At 41.3% G+C, this 21,381-nt stretch overlaps 1 protein-coding gene across 1 annotated transcript in view; it reads right to left on the reverse strand.

The window, feature by feature from the left end:
* ppp1r37 (protein phosphatase 1, regulatory subunit 37) overlaps positions 1-21,381 on the reverse strand; it is a 55,433-nt gene that overhangs the window by 14,654 nt on the left and 19,398 nt on the right. Inside the window, exons 2-7 of the mRNA XM_028572123.1 lie at positions 20,125-20,222; positions 10,349-10,394; positions 10,117-10,217; positions 3,207-3,326; positions 718-868; positions 421-576 (exon numbers count right to left, since the gene is read on the reverse strand). Of these exons, the coding sequence (XP_028427924.1) occupies positions 421-576; positions 718-868; positions 3,207-3,326; positions 10,117-10,217; positions 10,349-10,394; positions 20,125-20,222 (672 nt within the window). The remainder of the gene's footprint in view (positions 1-420; positions 577-717; positions 869-3,206; positions 3,327-10,116; positions 10,218-10,348; positions 10,395-20,124; positions 20,223-21,381) is intronic.

Consider the following 21,381-nt stretch of genomic DNA (forward strand, 5'->3'; position numbering starts at 1 on the left):
TTTAACACAGCGAGCAGATGATCTAACTCAATTCATTAGCATCTCTTTATAAACACAACAACTCTGTAGTGCAGCTGGTAAATTGCACCTTCTGAAAATATGAGATTAGGGCCCAGTTGCTTTACTGGTTTGTACTAGCCAGCATGCCACAATACTTTTTGAACACATGCTCATATGCAGACTATTTAATGAGTATTTAATATACCTTGGCACAATATGTGCATTGCTTTTATTCTATTTCTCTTTGTAGTACTTTTGCTGCAATGACCTAATTTCCCCACATTGATCAATAAACTCATCTTATTGGAGTTTGTGAAAGGTATTGAGGGTTTTCTTCAACGAAACAGGCCAACCTTGAGAAAACACACTATAATGAAGTCAGTATGTGTACAGTATGTATACTCTATCACTGCTGTGTACCAGAGTCTAGGATGTGGTTGTTGCGCAGGTCCAGGATCTGAATGTTGTAGTTGAACTTGAGCAAGTTTCCAAGTTGGGCTGAGTCCTGCAGGCCATTGAGCTTGTTGTCTGCCAGGTACAACTCCCGCAGGTTCATATTCATCTTCAGAGCCGTAGCTGTCCAGGAAAACAAATTATAAAAGGAAGGTGGAGGAAGAAGAAAAACAAAATGTTATGAATAGAGGGCTTAACTCTTGGAATAGGAATCTCCAACACTGAAGGCGGGGCTGAAAAGAAAAACCGCTTTGCCCATCTTACCCAGTAACATGAGCGGTCTGCCAGACAGACCAGCGTTCTCCAGGTGGAGGACTGCCAGGCTGCCACTGATCCTGAGTGCTCGTGCGACGAAGGGAGCCGAGTGGTCCAGCAGGGGAGTGTTACGTGCATCGAGATACTGCAGAGAGCTCGTCTGACAGGGAAACACCAACAGAGATACAATTAATTTGGTATGCAGGGAAAACAGTGTGTGAAATGATGTCCTCATTATCGTGATAAAAACAATCTTTGTGTTCCTAAGGGCAATAAAATAACACATTTATAAAGGACAGGGAGTATAGTCAAACAAGGTAAAAATGGCATTTTGAGATGAGGTTGTCTTGTGGACTTTATGAAAGTAGATGACCTATAACATCTGGCTAACACACATTCTGCTGTGATCTTTAGTCCTAATCCTATAACCTCTTGTTAGATAGATACTTTATTCATCCCGAGGGAAATTTTTGCTGTGATTATACATGTAGCTACTGTCGTAAACCGATGAACACCAGCTAAGAGCTTCATCAGACTCCATACATAAAACATGATCCTCAAATAAACAAATGTGAATGACAAAGATGACGTGTATGCACATTGTCACCCAGACAAAGGCACTTCAATATTAGTTTTTATCTGATTTATCCCAGGCCTCGCCTCAGGGATTCAGGGACAAACACTTGTCAAAGAGTTAGTGTGATAATATCTTTTGGGCTTTGCTGAAATTAGCTACTGCGACTTTTTATTGACAAGCTATGACAAACAATCTACAGGCTGGTGTCTCCAGACAGCTCTTTGTTGATCATCAGACACCGGAGGCTTGTAGAAAAGGGAATGCCTTTTACAAACACTGATCCGAAGAGGAATAAGCTGCTCTCACAGTAACAGTTGTGATTACAAGACAACTGCGGTGCTCATAAATATTTGTAAAAACAGTAATTGTATCATTAGTGATTAAGAATTTGTTGTTTTTCCCTCTAGGTGTAGTAATAAAGCAAATCTTTAAAATTTTTTAAATAAAATAAATAAATACGCCACAATATTAATAACAAAGGCTGCAAAGTAATTTGTGGTTTGGCAAACATTATCACTGTGGTACACTGCCAGGACAGATCACAGTGAACTTCAGTCAAGCCAACTCCACAATCTAGTAACCTACTAAAAAGTTTTTACCAATTGCTTTTTCATGAATTGTTAATTAACTACATTTGGTTTCGAACATGTTTTTTTGCATGTATCATCTCACACACTTTATCTTACACCTTAAACTATTATACAGTATAGAATTATACAGAAACAACTGTATGAAATTAGTTTATGTAGAGTGGCTTCACCCTCTCTATTCCTCTGACATACAATCAACAGTTCCTTCACATGGTTGTAAAAAGCTCACCAGCAGTGCTCATATCCATATTTTCTTACATATATTGCTTGAGTAGTGATATATTAATGTTTGGCTGCATAACCCATTTGTACTCTTCACAGTAGAGAATGAAGTCAAAGATCACCGTAAAGGGCACATGCAAGACTTTGGATGAGCAAGTGAGGAAAGGTCCACCACTATGTCTGAGTGCTGACAGAAAACAGCAGCGCTGCACGACACAAGTTCAGCCAGACATAAAAAAAAAAAAAACAGTGGATAGATCAATCTTTGCCCCTGGGCACAAAGCTACAATTACAGAAGTAGAGGAAAATACATGTCAGTGGGTTTTGAGACCAAACACCTTATTTGTTGGGCAAACATCATACATAATATGAAATACTGCCCACAGTTAAGTCTTAAGGCTTAAGAACTTTCTCACTTAAGACAACAAACACTCAGATTAGTGTAGTCCACCACACCCTTTTTTATTTTAAAAATAATTATTTTATTGTTCATCTCTCTCTCAAAACTGCCATCATCCTGTTTATTCTGTCAAAATTCAGCCTGTAATCTTCTTAATACTCCATTATTTATATACTTGTGCTGCACTGTGGAACAGCCTGCTATCAAATATCAAGTTGACAAAAACAAAAAGGACTTTTAAAATGGCATGCCTCTAATGGCACTTTACCTGTTGCCATTTTCCTGTTACGAAGGCACGAGGCACATCTTTACATGCGTGAAGGCAATTTTTATTCATTGGACTTTACTCATGTTTGTACTACTTGCACTTTATGGTCTTTGTACTTTTTTATTTTTTATTATCATATCTGTTCTTATTGTGACACCTTTTCATTTGGCAGTTTTGTTGTATTTAGGTGTATTATGTGGAATCTTAAATTATGGTTTAGTTTTCAGTAATGTAGTTTAGGACTATTGTTTAATTTTGTGTTAACTATTTTAATGTACATGTTAATATCTTTTACAATGTTGGGGAAAAAAAGTGATCATACTTTAACATGTTGCTCTTTGGAGTGTTTTGTTGATCTATTAATAAATCCTTTCCTATTCCCATCTTGTCCTTTTTCCCTGTACACAATGTTTTCCAATGTAGGGGAGGATGATCTCTCACCTTTCTCATCATGTGAGCTGCAGCCTGCCATCCCCGTGTGCCAATGTGCTTGTTGAAGGAGATGTTGAGATGTGTGGCTGACTCATAGTACTCGATCATGTCAAACAGAGCTGATGCACCCTGAGAAGCACAGACAGAGAATAGGAGAGATATATTAACCATTCTGGTATTTCAGATTAAACTCCAACCGTTTCAAACAAATCTCACAGTCATCACAGTGCCAAAACCCTGAAAGAGATGTTACATGATCTGCAGCTGCAGCTGCTGTAGTTGCCATGGTAACAGTCCTTCAGAATAGGTGAGACCAGCTAAGGTGTTTAAGCTGCCTCAGGTGGGGGTAAAGAGACACCTGTCTGAGCTACTGTCCACAGCAAATAAAAAGTCAGTGAATATTAAAGTAGTGAACATGTGAAAATGAACAGTGTAACAGCTCCTATCTTCTAGATATAACAAACAATACTGAATGAAGTTAATTTTAGAGTAGGGCTGCAACTTACAATTATCAATTATCAGCCGCTACGTTGGAGTTTACCCCGGTGGACGAGAGGGTCGCCTCCCTACGCCTGCGGGTTTTGGGGGGGAAAACTCTGACTGTTGTTTGTGCATATGCACCAAACAGGAGTTCGGAGTATTCGGCCTTCTTGGAGATCTTGAGTGAAGTCCTGCATGGGGCGCCAGTGGGGGACTCCATTGTTCTGCTGGGGGACTTCAACGCGCACGTGGGCCAAATGGAAACACATGGAGAGCCGTGATTGGGAGGAACGGCCTCCCTGATCTAAACCAGAGTGGTTGTTTGTTGTTGGACTTCTGTGCTAGTCATGGATTGTCTATAACAAACACCATGTTCGAACATAGGGACGCTCATAAGTGTACGTGGTACCAGAGCACCCTAGGCCGAAGGTCAATGATCGATTTCATAATCGTTTCATCTGATCTGAGGCCGTATGTTTTGGACACTCGGGTGAAGAGAGACAGACTTTCAACTCACACCTCTGGCGGAGCTTTTCGTGCATCCCTGTGGAGGCTGGGGGCATTGAACCAGAGTGGACAATGTTCAAAGTTTCCATTGCTGAAGCTGCGGCGAGGAGCTGTGGTCTTAGGTGCCTCAAGGGGCGGTAACCCACGAACACCGTGGTGGACACCGGTGGTCAGGGAAGCCGTCCGACTGAAGAAGGAGTCTTTCCGGGATATGTTATCCCAGAGGACTCCGGAGGCAGTTGCAGGGTACCGAAGGGCCCGAAGGGCTGCAGCCTCTGCCGTGAAAGAGGCAAAGCAGCGGGTGTAGGAGAAGTTTGGAGAAGACATGGAGAAGGACTTTCGGTCGGCACCAAAGTGCTTCTGGAAAACTGTTCGCCACCTCAGGGGGGGCGGGGAACCATCCAAGCTGTGTACAGTAAGGATGGGACACTGTTGACCTCAACTGAGGAGGTAATAGGGCGGTGGAAGGAGCACTTTGAGGAACTCCTGAATCCGACTAATACTAATCTATGTTAGAGGCAGAGCTGGAGGATAACGGGGGATTGTCGTCGATTTCCCAGGCGGAAGTCACTGATGTAGTCAAACAACTCCACAGTGACAAAGTCCCTGGGATTGATGAGATCCGTCCAGAAATGCTCAAGGCTCTGGGTGTGGAGGGGCTGTCCTGGTTGACACGCCTCTTCAACATTGCGTGGAAGTCTGGGACGGTGCCAAAGGAGTGGCAGACTGGGGTGGTGGTTCCCCTTTTTAAGGAAGGTGCTGGAAAGGAGGGTTTGGCCGATAGTCGAACCTCGGGTTGAGGAGGAACAATGCGGATTCCGTCCTGGTCGTGGAACAACGGACCAGCTCTTCACTCTCGCAAGGATCCTGGAGGGAGCCTGGGAGTATGCCCAACCGGTCTACATGTGTTTTGTGGATTTGGAGAAGGCGTATGACCGGGTCCCCCGGGAGATACTGTGGGAGGTGCTGCAGGAGTATGGGGTGAGGGGGTCTCTACTCAGGGCCATCCAATCTCTGTACGACCAAAGTGAGAGCTGTGTCCGGGTTCTCGGCAGTAAGTCGGACTTGTTTCAGGTGAGGGTTGGCCTCCGCCAGGGCTGCGCTTTGTCACCAATCCTGTTCGTAATATTTACGGACAGGATATCGAGGCGTAGTCAGGGTGGGGAGGGGTTGCTGGCTCAGGAAAGGGAAGTTTGGGGTCCCCTGCTGGAGCTGCTCCCCCCGCGACCCGACACCGGATAGGCGGATGAAGATGGATGGATGGATGGACTATCGATTCATCAATATCAGAAAAGAGGTGAAAATGGTATAAGACATTTCTTTCTTTGCCAGATCAACAGTCCAAAATCCAAAGATATTTAGTTTACGGTCACGTATGACACTGAAAAGCTTTTTAATTCCTCACATATGACAAAGCGAAGCTTGAAAAGCAAATGTTTGCCATTTTTGCTTCAAATGACAAAATAGTTGTCAATGAATTTTCTGTTGCCTGACCCATCAATCCTTGTAGCTCTAGATTAATTTCTTTATTAAAATTGATCTGCAGATTATTTTCATAATCAGCCAAAAAGAAAATTGGGAAAAATACCATAAACCATAAATCAAGCTCAAATCTTTTTGTCTAACCAACAGTTTAAACCCCAAAATAGTCACTTCACTAGTATATAAATATATACATTTGAAATATAAGTATAAAAACGGTTAATATATTTTATGTAACAAGTAATCAGATAATTGTCGTTTCAGCTAGGTTCTTGTAGTTATAAATGTGAAGAACAGCATTAATTACAGGCGGAAAAATTGTGGGGCATAAAACCCTGTTTGGTAAAGGAGCAGATACAGTAAAGAACTAAAGTGAAATGTCAGGTGATGCAGCCAAAGTGCACTCATGTGATCAGTGTTATAATCTCATTTTGGTTTTGGTAATGCTGTGGAGTGCATCCCTTTCATCTATTACTGATATACCGACTATTTAAAAGGGGTTGATGACACTGAGTGGTGAATGTCTGGTTATTCTGCAGTTTTAGCTCTGCCAAGGAAGTTATATTTTCTGTTTGATTTTTCCCTTTGTATGTTAGTTGGTTTGTCAGTTTGTCAGCAGGGTTACGGAAAACTACTGGCCTGATTTTCATGAAACTAAGTGAAAATCAGGCCAAGGAAGAACCCATTACATTTTGGAGCACATCCAAATCACGGGGCAAATACACAAATTATTTTTCATTTTTGTGAACATAGCGAAATAGGGCATTGTTGCTACCTTTATGTGGTGTTTGAATATTCTGAAAAGTTAGTTCCAGACTGGGAACATTCACACTGCATTAACATTGTGAAATAGGGCATGCCTTGGCGGAGGTCTGCGCTCTCTAAATGCTAGTTTCAAGAAGTTCCAAGCATTATTTTAACAGCAAAATGAGCAAAATTTAGGTCATTTTAACAGCAAAATGACCTAAATGGGTCTTTAGCTTTAATGTGTGGATTCCGTGTCTTTCACTCAGCTCCTGTGTGCAGCCAATTCAGGATGTGACTAGCAGATTAAAATGGGAGTATGTGCGTATGAGTTTATCCTCCACTGAGGCTGATGAGTAACAAAATCAGACAGGCTGCTGCATCTCGTGTCTCATAGCCTTTTCTCCGTTGTGTGTGTGTGTGTGTGTGTGTGTGTGTACTGGGAAACATTACCAAGTATACACAAGTGTGTTTCTATACAGTGTGGGGAAAGAGGAGTCATATCCAGCCCAATAATAGCCAGCCTGTTAGTGCTCCCCATTGCTGCTCCTCCCGACACTTCCTAAAACATCTTTTTAAAACTATTTATTCTCTTTTCATTTTCCCATATCATTCCCAACAAGAGGGTCACTACTGTGGCTCTGCCAAATCAAGCCATCTACTGTATTTATTTCACTTCCATCTTCCAATTCCTTTTCAATCCCACCTTCCTCTGTTCTCCTGACTTCCTTTTCTCCTTTCAACACATGCTTTTCTCCGTTCAGCGTATCATTTCATCTAAACCCAAGGCGGGACACTTGTCTTAGACGGAGACACTGCTCTCTGGTGACTCAGTCAGTGACTCATTCAACCACTTAATACTTCTGGGGCAGTGCTCCATGTTGGATGAAAAAAGTGCTTACGTCACTCTGCATTTGTTTGTATTACTTGAAGCTCTGGTGTGTGCATGTGTGTAAGTTGTGTGTGTATTTTCTAAAATGAAGATCTGTTAAAAAATAATTATGTACAATATTGTTCTATGTATAAAAAAAACTAAACAATACTAAAAAACAAATCACAGTTGCAATTTTTGGGATTAGCTGCAGGTGAAGTAAAATTACACAATAAAATGTTCCTGCGTACAACTGGTTAAAATTGAGTGTTCCAGAGTGAGAGTGAAATTTGTGAGTTCTCCTAGACGTGGTGACGCATTTTTCTATGCCATCTTATGAGGCTGGACCTATACCATATAAGCCATATACACAGAATGCCCAGGTAGACAACTCCTGGTAAAGAACTTGATCGGTCTCTAGATACATCATCTGGATAATGACATCCAATCCATGGGTCTTTGCTTTACACCTGGTATTTAAATGTGTTCTCATTATCTTTAAGTTGTTGGGTGAATTGTATTAGTTTAGAACATTGAAGGAACTCAGAGTAAACAAAGGAAAGCCTTTACAAACACAAGGAGAAGATGCACCCTCTACACAAATAGGGCTGGGACCACTTATTTAATCTCTCATGCTATATAATACTGATCTCCATCAAGACACTGTTACGGTCACTGTTACTGCCTGATAATTAATCATTCAAAGCAGTTTGTAGCATGACGTCCCACTATGTTATAGTCCATCTAAAAAGGTACCATGTGGAGTTTTTAGGTTACGTTTTTAAATTCACTATTTTCTACCAAACTAGACAGTGTATCGTTGAGGCCTAACAAATGTGCTGAAAACATTTCCTTCCACATATAACAATTGCAGAGCCGATTTTTGAAAGAATTTGAAACCAATATGGTAGGGCTGTCAAAAGATTATTTTGAAATCGCGATTAATCACTGAATTTGTATAGTTAATCGCACAATTTATCACATGATTAAAATTCTATTATTTTGCAATTCAGAACTGTTTTTAAGTACATATTAACAATGGAAAGCAATTCTTACCAGTGTATCTTGATTGGGAATCAAATGAATGCAGAGAAAGTTACTTCATGAACTTGACTTTAAGATTTGTATTTGTTTATTATTTATTTACTGTAAACAAAAGAAAAATGTGTGAATCTGTCATTATTGCACAATTCCTCCAAGTACCTAACTAAAAAAACCTATCCTTACCAGAGTCAATACAGTGTTTAGTAACTCTTAAATAATTTGGATTACTCACTGATGTCCAGTGATCACCGGTTAATGAGACAGTGTTTGCATGTTCCAGTTGGGCTGCTTTCTCCGTGTCGTACAGGCTGTGAAACTACTGTCCCCCTCGACGGCAATGAGAAGGGTTAGAACATGCCAACCGTAGTACGTCTTTAACACACAAGTCGTCTACGATGCTGACAGGTCTGCAGTTAGTTGCCACCCATTTTGCAAGAGCTGTAGTAATTTTTGGGGATTTGGTTTCATCCATCCGGCAAGTAGCACTCTGCAAAATACTGCTTTGCCTGAGTGGGTAGCATGCTAGTGGGTAGCATCAACCTGAGTCACGTTAATTAGCTCCGAGGTGGTAGCTCAAGCTTGACGTGCTTCAGTGATATTTTAATTCAGCTTTACACAATGGGCTTTCGACTTGTCTACGAGCTGTCCGGGAGTATTGGAAAATAAAAAGCGCCATTCAGAATTGTGTTGCTGCTTTCTCCATCATGCCTGCAGCCTGCAGCAGGAGGAAGTATGGCAGCTTGAAGATAAGTAACGGTGCAGCAAAGGGTCAAAATAGTAGCCTGTTAGGCATGACGTGAAGCAGAGTGAAGTGTAAAATAAATTAATAAATGCTGGCATGCGATTAAAAAAAAATGAATGCGTTATGCTCGGCCCTTAATCACATCGCGATTAACGCGTTAATGCTGACAGCCCTACTATATTGTTGACATCCATGTTTACTTGTTAGCAGTATTCTTCTTCCTTGGCTTTGTTGATGAATTCCTATGTATTTTTTGGCATGAAACAGTGGAAAAGTATAAAACCATCAACAGCGTGTATCCTGGTTGTTCTTGTGTGCATCCACATGATACAAACAAAATGGGGACTTAAAGACATTGCTCATAGCACTAATAGTGGTCAAAAACTTCACAGGATACCTTTATTTCATATTCACTTTCATGGAAATAAAATCAAACTGCACACTTATAAAAATGTGACAGCAACCCCAAATTATCCTCAAGTCCGCATATGTCTCTAAAGACAGGACTATAATTATCACACCACCAAGTGTCGTGTAATACAGCAGGAGAGTGGGGGCTAAATCAATTCTGCGGTTGGGTGAAAAGGGTGAAAGTACTGACATGGCTTTGCCAGACAGGAATAAAATAATGAGCAGTAATTAAAGTGACCCTTTGTACCCTAAAGAAACGTGTCGTGTGTGACTCAAGCAGAGCTTGTGTGTGTGTAGTATATTTGGAGTTCTGTGGGAAAGGAAGTGGTCAAGGCCCGCGTCCCTCTGCTCCACACTGCAGCACTGTCTCTGTGCGTGTCTACAGCCCAAACGTCACTAATGGTGTTTACACAAGTGGACATCTGGAGTAATCAGAAAACCCATGACACTCCACATCCTGCCAGTACAGTGAGAGCGAAAAAGTGGATCAGTGTGACTTGACAGCAGAAAGAAACAGTGAAAGAGTAAGAGAGACAGGCATGAATTACGGATAAAAGATGGAAGTATGCTAGCTGCACTTAGAGAAATGAAGGATGGGAGTGAGACAGAGACAGATTTTAAAGGCAGGATCTTCTTACATCTTCATCCAGGTTGGTCTGCTCCAGGTCTATCACTTTAAACTGGACCCTCTTCAAAATCTCTTCCAGAGACTCACATGCTTTGTAGTCCAGCTTCTCACCTAAAGACATACGTTGATAAATAATAAATTTGTAAAAAACGAATCTCCCAATGTAAAAAAAGCATGCTATCTGTTGATTCCCACAAGTTGAATTTATAGTATGACTTTCAGGCTGTTATTTTGGTGCTTACCTTTTAGATCTAAGCATTCATTTCGTTGTGTCAGGTCTTTCAGTTCCTACAGGAACAAAAAGAAGCAGTGTCAGTAAAAATTTTGTTTGTATATTACCCCATGGAAGCAAACTTTGCTTTTCACATGTTGAAGCTCTCACATCACACAGGAGACAATTCAATACAGTGGTACTGGAGATAAAACACAGATCGTGTGCAAACTAAGATAAACTTTTGCTTTTGGGAAAAGCATCTGCAGGACACGTTTGCTCAATTCACCTCTGGTGTGTGTCACTGTATTTTGAGTTCTGGCCCCATTGGTAAGTATTTAAGTACTGCACGTGAATACTGAGTTAGTCCCAATGATGGAAAAAGGACAAAGGTAAAAGATGTTTCCCTTTACAACCGCACGATACACTGCATTTCCTACAGCTGCTTCACAATAAAAGCCTCCCTGTGGTTTGCTTGTGGAAAAAAAACTGAAGCAGCAGGAAATACTTGGTGTACATCAGCACTTAACACAGCTCTGATACTGCTGAAAGCATTCAGTAAATTGAAAAATAGGGCTGATGAAAAGGCATGTAAGGGTGACACTAAACTCCAAACCACAGAGATTCAGTTAAAAGCTGAAAAAGTACTTAAAAACGAACGCAGTAAAAGTTTGAAAAACTTTTTTTTTTTTTTTTTTTTTTTTTTTAAAGACAGCAGTAGAAAGGACATGTGTTCACGACTCTGTGCACCCCAGCACCATTAATGCGGACTAACCCTGTCTGATGGAAACCGAAAATGACCGAAATGTGCCTCCACTCGACTGTTTCATGTTCCATCTGTACCGCTGTCTGACTCTGTGTTCAACTTGATCATGTCATTTATCCTGTGATGCAGTCCCGACAACGACAAAAGATATTTAACCTCTTGTCCTGGTAAAACACCCAACCACCCGTACAAACACGAAAACATAAGAGTGCTGCCCTCAAAACTATTTACCAGCAAATCCCTCTCTCTCTAGTCGACTGCCCAGCCCATTCAGCATGAACTCAATAACCTCTGCCCCCGTACCACGCTACCATCACTTATCCATGTGTCTGAACATACTGATGATGGTTTAGTTGTACAGAGGGTTCATGGCCTCAAGCATGACTCAAAAAAGCATGAGGTTATGGGATAAATGCCACATCTAAAAATCTGTATTGTCATAATACAATCAGCAGGAAACACTGACACAAAAAACACACTGTAGTAGAAGATAATTCAGCGGTGAGGCTGACTGACTCATTCGCTTATATGTAAAACCATGAATAAAAAATGTTGTACTGTGAAAATGTATTTTCTCAGTACGTTCTGTGAAATACGGTTTAATTAAAAAAACTGCAGATGTTCTTTATTAACCAGATGGTGTTGACTATGTAAACACAACCAGACACACAGTTTGGGCAATTTAACAGCAAGACCATCTTCACTTACAATTAAAAGTGCACCTGTCAATGAGAATGACTTTATCAGTGTAAATACCTTCCTGACAGAGCGGCTAGAACCCAAAATAGTGCATGACGCATAGTGTGCCTCAGCACGAGTGGTGGTATGAGAGGGTGTGTGTGTGTGTTGTGGGTGGACTACATCGAGCTACTGGTTCTCTTTCTTTGTTCATACAATTCTGTGGTGACTTTTGCCTCTGTTATGTATTTGCACTGTTTTCATTAGTGTGTTTTATTCAAAGAACCTTCTACAACCCAATTTCCTATTAACTGAAGTCAATAAAGAAATAGGACAAGTCTAAGTCCAAATCGATGGGCTGGATCTTTGAAGAAAAAGCGTCCTTCAGGAGTACCTGTTGACCAGGATAAACCTGCATCTTCTCCCTAAATGAAATATGTGATGTAAATGAAACACTCCTTGCCCCCTCCCCTCAAACCCCTCAACAGTGACAGAATTTAAAACTGAAAAAAAAAAAAATTTGGAAAAGAAAAAAGAAACAAGAGACCATCCAGCCATCTTCGTCCGCTTATCCGGGGAACGAGTGACATGAAGATAAAAACAGACTAATTATGTAGGAAACACTGGCTAGCCTGGCTTTGTCTGAAGGTACAATATCAATCTACCAGCACCTATTATGCCCAAGGGGGTGAGCTTCGCTTCAGAACTCGAGCCATCATGGCGCCATTTTGTTGCTAACTGGCCATCGCCTCCTGTTAGCATTCCGCTGACCGCCATTTTTTTTTTACGTCACTTGACTGCGAATAAATTTACATCTGAAGCCTTTGAAGACTCTAATTGTCCGTTGTTTAGTTCCAAAGAAACACGACAATGTATAAAAGGCTCCATTACCTTGTACCTCACGTTATGGCTCCGTAGCAGACGTTTTTGTAAAAATAGGCTAACGATTGTGTCATAACCAAGTGACTTACTGTCGCATAGTAGAGGAATTACCGTATAGTACTGGAGAAGCTCGCAGGCAGTTTCGACTTACATGAGATGTTTAGGTTTAATTACTATTGTTAACTAGCATGTTAGTGATCAATAATTAGCCTGTGCCCATGTTATCTCCTTACATACACCTACAGTCTCCGATTGGGATTGGGAATGATTGAGATTTCTCTTGGCACAGCTACCAGAAGACTTACAACTTTCAGACACGTTGCTCACGTCACATTCTCTCAGTTGGAGGCTGTGCAGTAAAGCTGGCCATCACCGGAAAAGTGCTTCTATAGCCTTCACTGGTCTCCGTCCAGAGCAACGGGGTCTATTGGTCCATTATATACTGTCTATGATTATGCCTTTGGCCAGTATTTGTGCTAAGCTAAACAAAACAAAAGGTACAGCCACTGACCTAGGATGCAGCCTGCATGACCTTTAAACTTCATCCCTAATGAGAATGATATGTCTGTGCTTAAAAGGCATTATAGAAGCAGGTGTGTCTTAGTGTGAGACATTGCATAACAGAGAAAACCACTTGTCCCTGAGGGAATTGCTGCAGCAGAAATGTGACAGAAGGCTACCAAGTGTCCAGGTCTCAAGACTCTGTTGGGAGTTACTGCAGAGCAGGCATTCAACATGCAGCTTCTAAATGGTGACCCTTATAAAACACACAGACACAACTTTCACAGAATGTACATGACCTGTAGGACTCCTGGCAAGCTGCCACATGTGCAGTGCAGTTGGACTTAATAAAGGAAGCATTTAGAGTGAAAGAGGGAAAATACTGTAAAAGGCTGACCCTCTAATGCAAACCCCCCTCTCATTGGTCAGCCATTAGGTCTGACTGGCTTGTTTATGTGCCTGGTTACTGCAAGGATGACTAAGCAGAAATGAGAGGGGGCGGTAGTGGACCAGAAGACTACATTGGCAGGGAGGGATGGAGAGAAGCCAGGCATGAGCAAACGAGCAATCGCAAAAAAGCAGAATATGTTAGAGGGAAAAAGGGAACACCTCTGTGATGACCATCCCCGGTCTGGTAAGTCCCAGTGGAAATATACCCAGACTGTAGGATTAAATGAAGTTCACAGCTGCAGCTTAGCACAGTGATGTGCATTTCCACAAGTAGCTGAGATGTTAACCCAACTTCTTTCTCTCAGCTGACCAGAGGCCTGTACTACGAATCAAGATCAACATGCCCTGGATTTATTTCAGTTACTCGGCTTCACCTAACAATCGCGGTCCTGCATAAACTGTGTCACGACGGTGGTTAACAACTACTTCAATCAACCCAGGGTTTCCCAATCCGGCGACGCGCGTTCACATAACAGACACGTTCACACGAATCACAATGCTTATCAATAGCACTTCCCCATCAGTCAGGCACAAGATCTGACCATAATTACACTTGTGCTTTCCAAAAACTGTCGTTGCTTTAGCCTTTTATTTCAGTTGCAACCTGCAGTGGTAAGCGATCTTGAAAAATATAAAAACATAATTCAAACCGATGTGCGCATTGGCAACACACGGCTCAACAAGCCGACAAATAGCCTACACATAACTCCCTCTGCTGAAAATCTATATCTTTCATAAAAATACCCATCAGGGAATGTTAACGTGGTTGTCTCTAAATGTTTTTATGAGCGCACCTCGCTCTCTCTCCGCGCACAGAGCTCCAGATCTTCTAAGAGCAGTGATGCTGTTATCAATCGAGTATTGATTGGTCAGTAGGCGTTGCTTTTACATCTGTTGATCTTTAATCTCCAACATAACCTGCCCCCGAGCAGGTTAGGTGTTAAACCAAGTTACCATAGTGATTTAACCTGGTAACAAGTGATCCACTGTCGTGATACACAAAACCCTGGGTTGAACCTGAAGTTACCTTATTAATGCCAAATCTTGTAAGTACAGGCCTCAGGCGTGTGGGGATTTCTTTGCAGTCTCTCGAATCACAAATGTGTTTCCATCGGGGGTTCAGTTTGCTTCAACATCATCACTCTTAAAATGGAGACACACCTGCAGGTACAACTGTGCAAAGCTCCAGTGGAGAGGCCCAGTTAAGAGTTTTATGAGTGTGTGCTGCAGTGACTGCGACAGAACAAACCGGAGTAAGTGCTAACGTGTCTCTGCTGCAAACGCTAGAACTGCCAAATCCTTCGTTTGACTAGAGGGGAATCGGTTTGGTGACAGGATGTTCCCACAAAAATACAAGCAGAGAGAAAGGCACATACCCGGTTGCATTTACATGTTTTTTTAAGTATCAGTTATATCAGATCATTAAAATTCCCAGTAATGGCTGGGGAATGTATTTACAAAGAGAGCTCCATGTCTTTATTAGACAGAGGCTCTCATTTTAACAGACCGTTATTCTTTTGATACAATCACATGAAACATATTACTTTATTATGCATTATCATATTGCATGCAGCGATTTCAGGACAGTATACCTGGGAGTGTTGCCACCACAGGCAGTGGAAATATTGCCCGTCTATGCTAAAAGATGACAATTACATGGTCACTATTATTGTCCAGAGGCAGGACAAATGCAGCTCATCTCCCTCTAGACACAAAGAAACCAGGCAGAAATCTGCTCATATTGCTTCATGAAAACTCTGCAAAAAAGGCCTCTTTTTGGTCCTTCACAGTGTTTCCTCTATGTTGATAGCATAGTGGCAGTGCGCCACTGTAAAATTTCCAGCGCCACGGTATCAGAAATAGGGCAGACGCACAACAGGGTTTCCGCTATGTACACCACCGTTCCTTCGGCTATGAAAAGTGATAAAGTCGTAGAGCTGTCTGCTCTACTGAACTCAAACGAACTGTCATCCGCTCTCTCTCGCTCTAGGGTGAGCAGAGCAACTGGAACAGTCGTCACTAGCAAAGGCGAGTACCACTTCACTCAATAAGTGATAAACCGACGAAAGCCGCGACATGAAATACGCACTCACGTGAAATTTGACAGCTACAGTTTATTGGAAAATAGTGTTGGCTGCACTGACTGATGAATTTACTGTTTATCAGACCCCCGATGAGACAAGAAGCTAATGTTAGCTAACGCTGCGGTGACGGCCCCTTTGTCTCTGACTCCCGTCGCAGGAGAACGCTGTATTCCTCCGACACGCTGTATTAACGTTACCGTTTTAAAACCGTTTTCCAGGTTAGTGGGGGTGCATACTGCTCAAAACCAACATGAAAAACATAGCTAGTAATGTTCACTCAGCGTTTAGTTTTGTTGTTAAACTGTGTGTAAAATGAGCGGTGACGTTAAATCACCCTACGGTACAGTCTATTTGCTGGATGGTTTCAAGGTACCGGTCAGCAGCTAACATTAGCAAATAAGCCCGTACACTGACGTCCAATTCACCCCCCCGCTGAAAGAAATTCTAGAGGAAACACTGGCTTTAGTATCAGGTTACCAGCATCATTAAAACTGGGTGATAAATAGACAGCAATTTACATTGGCCTGAGAAGGAGATAAAATAAATGCTTTTTTGTTTTCTCTGCCCAATCTATTATTTATTTCCTCTCTGCTCTCTGTGACAAAAACACATTTCACATTGGGTAGAAAAAACTCCAACAAACATGTTGAACATGTTAACAATTGCTATACAGATCAAGCACATGCACCAATTCCCATACAAATAATAAACTTCATTGATAAAGCATGTTTCAAAAACAAAGTTACAAAGTAAAATAAGTTTTGCAAAGTGATTTATACAATGTCATTGATTCGGCAAGTCTCAGACTTTCAGGCAGGGAGCTCGGGCCACCTTTAGTCCTGAGCTGGCACAAAGGCACGAGGTCCGCAGAAATATAAAAACAAATAGCCCTGAGGCTTCCCCCACTGGATTTGAAGAACTGCTTATGCAGAGGGATTATGAGACACATGACTGTGCTGGCTAACCCACAAGAGAAGGCAGAAAAAAAAAGACATGGAACACTTGTCTGCCTGTTGGGAGTAACAACCACCCTTGCTGAAAAAAGGAAAATGGCCTCTCTCTACTGGATACTATCATAGCACTTGTCCAGAGTCATGCCATTGTGCATCATGCTGTGCCCTAAACCACATTAAAAGGCTTTTGAAATGTTTTCATCACCAGAAAAAAGGTTTAGGATGTAATTCTTGGAACTAAATTTTGTTCAACCTCAAACGGGAACCTTCACAACTACAAACAACTTTTGGGTGGATCTACCAGAACTTCCTAAATGTTTCCAGCCTTCTTCTTCAGCTCCTGGCTGCACAGCACAGCCCAGTGCTGCCTTAAGTGGACTAGTTTCTATTATTATATAAAGCCTTGTGGTAAACGCCTCTGCAGCAATTTCGCCATTACAAACTACAGTCACTGCGCTAGATGTCGCTTGATGCGAGTGTGTTTTCAGCTCCGCCAGTACAAGATAAGTGTTGATTCTGTGTATTGACTTTTGTATTGTGAAGACTAAGGCACTTGCCTAACTACCTGGCCAGGTCAAGTTTTCAGGAAAATGTATAAATCTACACACACACATTCAAAACTTTTTTTGTTTAGAAACACTAGGGACAGGGGTGTTGCTTCAAATGTTTTGAAAAGGTAAGAGCAGGACAGGTTATGTAGTTGAGGTTTTATTTTTAGTTTCTTTGTTTAGAGACAAACAGCTACTTACCTAAACTTAAACTTGACGTTTAGTGTTGATAAAATATATATATATATATATATATTTTTTTTAATCAAATCACTACACTTACTATTCAGACCTGTTCTTATAATTACTTTAATGTGATAAAGCCAAATAAAGATTACTAAATGTTAAGGCTACAACTTACAATCAATATGATTATTGATTCATTTGCAGCTTATTTTCTCGATTCCTTGTTTAAAGCTTTAGTGCGTAACTTTTTTATATTAATGAACGTCCGTTACATTCAAGTCATTGCCAAATGAGTTGCTAAGTGCAGGGCGTGAAGTGCATGACGCAGGTGCATTTAGGGCGTGTCCAAATCCACTTTTGTTAGTTTGACAGCGGAAAAAAGGGTCCGTGTGCCGGGCACACGGTTCAAAAAGGGTTGTACAGTGGCTTGCATAAGTTTACATACCCATGCTAAAGTTGACTAAAAAGAGGAATAAAAATCCATCTTTTGGAAATTGATCTTAATGCCTTAATTAAAAAATAAATGAGGAAAAATCCAACCTTTAAGGACACCAATTTTCTTTGTGAATGAATAATGTATTGTAAATAAATAAATGTTATTCCTTAAAATACAGGGGGCATAAGTATACACACCCCTATGTTAAATTCCCATAGAGGCAGGCAGATCTTTATTCATGGATCCAGGATACTATGCATCCTGATAAAGTTCCCTTGGCCTTTGGAATTAAAATAGCCCCACATCATCACATACTGTAGCATGTAGATTTGTTGGTTTCTCTCTCACACACACACACACACACACATATATATGACATATGACACGACATTGCCATATCATACCTAGAGATTGGCATGGTTTTATTTCAGTTAGCCTAATAGCTGGTTTGATTTGCACTGAGAGATGATCTTATGGAAAGTACCCCATGCCAATCTCTAGGTGTGTGTATACTTATGCCCCCTGTATTTTAAGGAAGAACATTTATTTATTTATGATACATTATTTATTCACAAAGAAAACTGGTGTCCTTAAAAGGTTGGATTTTTTTAATTAAGGCATTAAGATCAATTTCCAAAAGATGTTTTTTTATTCCTCTTTTTAGTCAACTTTAGCATGGGTGTGTAAACTTATGCAAGCCACTGTACATAGTGTCTTCATTAATTCAGAGGTGTGTTTTGGGTGTACCATGCAATAAACCAATCAATGTCATCTCCGATTTCCCTTTAAAAGCCAGGAGCGTTTGTACCTTGGTGCATTGCTATTATGATGGCAGATATGCACCGTAATATTTTTATTTGTATGTTTGTGTGCTGCTGCACTTCCCTGTATGTGTGTAACAAACATAGTGTGCGTGCGTTGTGTATAAGCCTAGGCACATTTTACTAATTCGCTGTTAAAATAACAATGAAATGCTGCACTGTTGACTTTAGACCAGGTTTTTGATGGTCAATGGCGCAATCACTTCCCGCTACCTCAAGATAGCAATACGCCAAGGATTCACCTGAACACACCTCCCTGTAAGACCAGCACGCCCATGGGCGCAAAGATGGGCGCAGGTGCATTTACTATTTAAACGACGTGGACGCTGGACGGTCTTAAAATAGCAAAGACACTTCGGGTTTTGCGCCGCGCTACAAGATAGGGCCCTATCAGCTCCAAAACTCTCTGTATTTCTCAGCATGGCTGAGTTTAGAAATTGGTATCGTCCGGCGACAGAAGATCGAGCGAAGATAATGACCTCTTCTGAAGAGTCCATTATGTTTTTTTAAATCCTCCGTGTCCTCCTTGGCTTCAAGCAACTGCGCGGGTGAGGGGTGGGGGTGGTGCGAGATCACGGAAGGCTTGTATCACGTGGACGCGCCGACGAGTGTTGTTGCCTCATGGGGCAGACAGAAACTACGCACTATATCTTTAATGAACAGTCTATAAAATATCAGAAAATGTCCATCAATTTTCTGAAGCCCAAATTTATTATTATTATTATTATTATTATTATTATTATTATTATTATTATGTCTTTAAATTGCTCGTTTTTCTGACCACAAATTCTAAAACCCACATAACATAAAATCACCAAATATCAACATTTAAGGAGCTAGAACCCCTGAATTTTTGATTAACAATTTAGTTTTTGGTGGGAAACTGCTATGGGATCCTGCCCTTGTGACTGCACTTGTGGTCTGTGGGGTTAGCAAAAGAATTTGAGCAAGTTGCGCTCTCCTGTTGAAGCTTTGCCATCAAAAAGCAGCGGTTGGCAGCTTCACGACAGCAGTGTTTGCAGGGATAAGGACTGCCGTACAGGGGAAAAGCAGGAGCTCAGCAGGCTGGGGTTGTGATGGCTTTCCATACTGCCAATGGATTTAAGAGGAGATTATGACGTTTCACTAGAGGTGGCAAATAACATAATGTCAAGTAGCAACTACCCTTTTTATTCACCACCTTTTCTGGCATGGTTTTCAGCATTTCAGCACGTCCTCATTGGCTGAAATGAAAATCTTCCTTTACCAGCAACGACGGATCAAGTTACAAAACAGCCGAAACTATGTAAGGGAAAAAAGGACAAATATCTACAGAGACTACACTCAGTTGCCAGTTTAATAAGTACACCTAGCTTAAACTAATGTAGCTTAATATAACAGAACTACAACAAGACCTACCTGTATGAAGGTTATAATGTTTAGTTTGTGTTAAAAAGGTTTAAGTCTGTGTCCTTGCGCTGATATGTCCGTTCACCTGTGTTTAGTGTCACGCTGAACCTCACCTGTATCTGTTTGAGCACTTTGGGTATGGGTTTACAGTTGAGTTTCTGACAAGCTTGTTTGTAGGAAGAGAGGATCTCCTCCACCGTCACATTCTGAGCTGCAAAACACAAAAAATTAAGGTTAGGTTTGCGTTTATTGCTTTGTTTGTTTCTCTCTCACACACACACATATATATGACATATGACACGACATTGCCATATCATTCGGTTAACTGACGCTTATTTATTTTGTGTGCTTTGCGGTCCACATGCTTCTGACACCTGTGCAAATACAAGAAATTGCAATGGTGGATTGGGCTTCAGCTGGATTTGCCCTGATAACAGATCCTGCATATCAAGCAGGGATGTCCAACATGACTAGAGGAAATTATCAACATAATGAAGTCTAGGACTGGGACACACTTGGAAATGGTCGTTTTTATTTTTATTTTTTTATTTTTATTTATTTTTTAAAGTAGCCTGTTTGTGTGTTTGCCTTGGGGAGCACTCTCTTAACAGAGAGGATCAGAAATCGTGACCCTCTTTAAGGGCTCCCTTACTTAAGTCAGCAAAAAGGAGGTATTGTTCTTGGTGTGTGCGTGTGGGTCAGCCGCTGCTGCCTTCCCAGACTGTAGTAGGGGCCAACTCCAGTCAGATGACTGGGCAACATTCAGACCCACTGTTCTGGCTGAGAGACTCTGCTGAGAGATGAAGTCAGGCACTCGAGGAATGAAAAGAAAAAAAGAATGAAAAAATTGTGCATGTATGGAGGAATTCAGAAAGCTCAGGACATAAAAAAAATCTTAAGACTGTGTAACAGATAAATACATTCAGAGTAAGCAGTGCATGCTGATACAGACAGAAACTGTCCCTATGCTTGCATTTTTGATTTCTCTCGCCAAGGTGACAACTTGTCTGCTTTATTTTTCAGTCGCCTCCATCTCCTCTCCCCTTTGTCTCCCACAGTGTTCCCAATCAGTTTAAGTTCATCACCCACCCATCTGTACAAGGTAGTGGCACAACAGACTGGATGAACAAGCATTACTAAACTGTACAAAAAAAATAACACCAAAAACGTCATTCTATACAAATAGATTCAGCATGTAGATTTAGATGGTTGAATCTGTAATGTTTGTACAAGCACAGATCAGAATGAATAACCTGCTGGTGGGACAAATAGGCAGGTCAAAAACCTGCATGAGCAGCTGTGCATGTCTGACCAACTGTGTTATTCACCGTCTCAATGAATCGGAACAAACATCAGGCCGTGGCTGAAAG

The sequence above is a fragment of the Perca flavescens genome, chromosome 3 (genome assembly GCF_004354835.1).
Source record: "Perca flavescens isolate YP-PL-M2 chromosome 3, PFLA_1.0, whole genome shotgun sequence".
Taxonomy (NCBI): domain Eukaryota; kingdom Metazoa; phylum Chordata; class Actinopteri; order Perciformes; family Percidae; genus Perca; species Perca flavescens.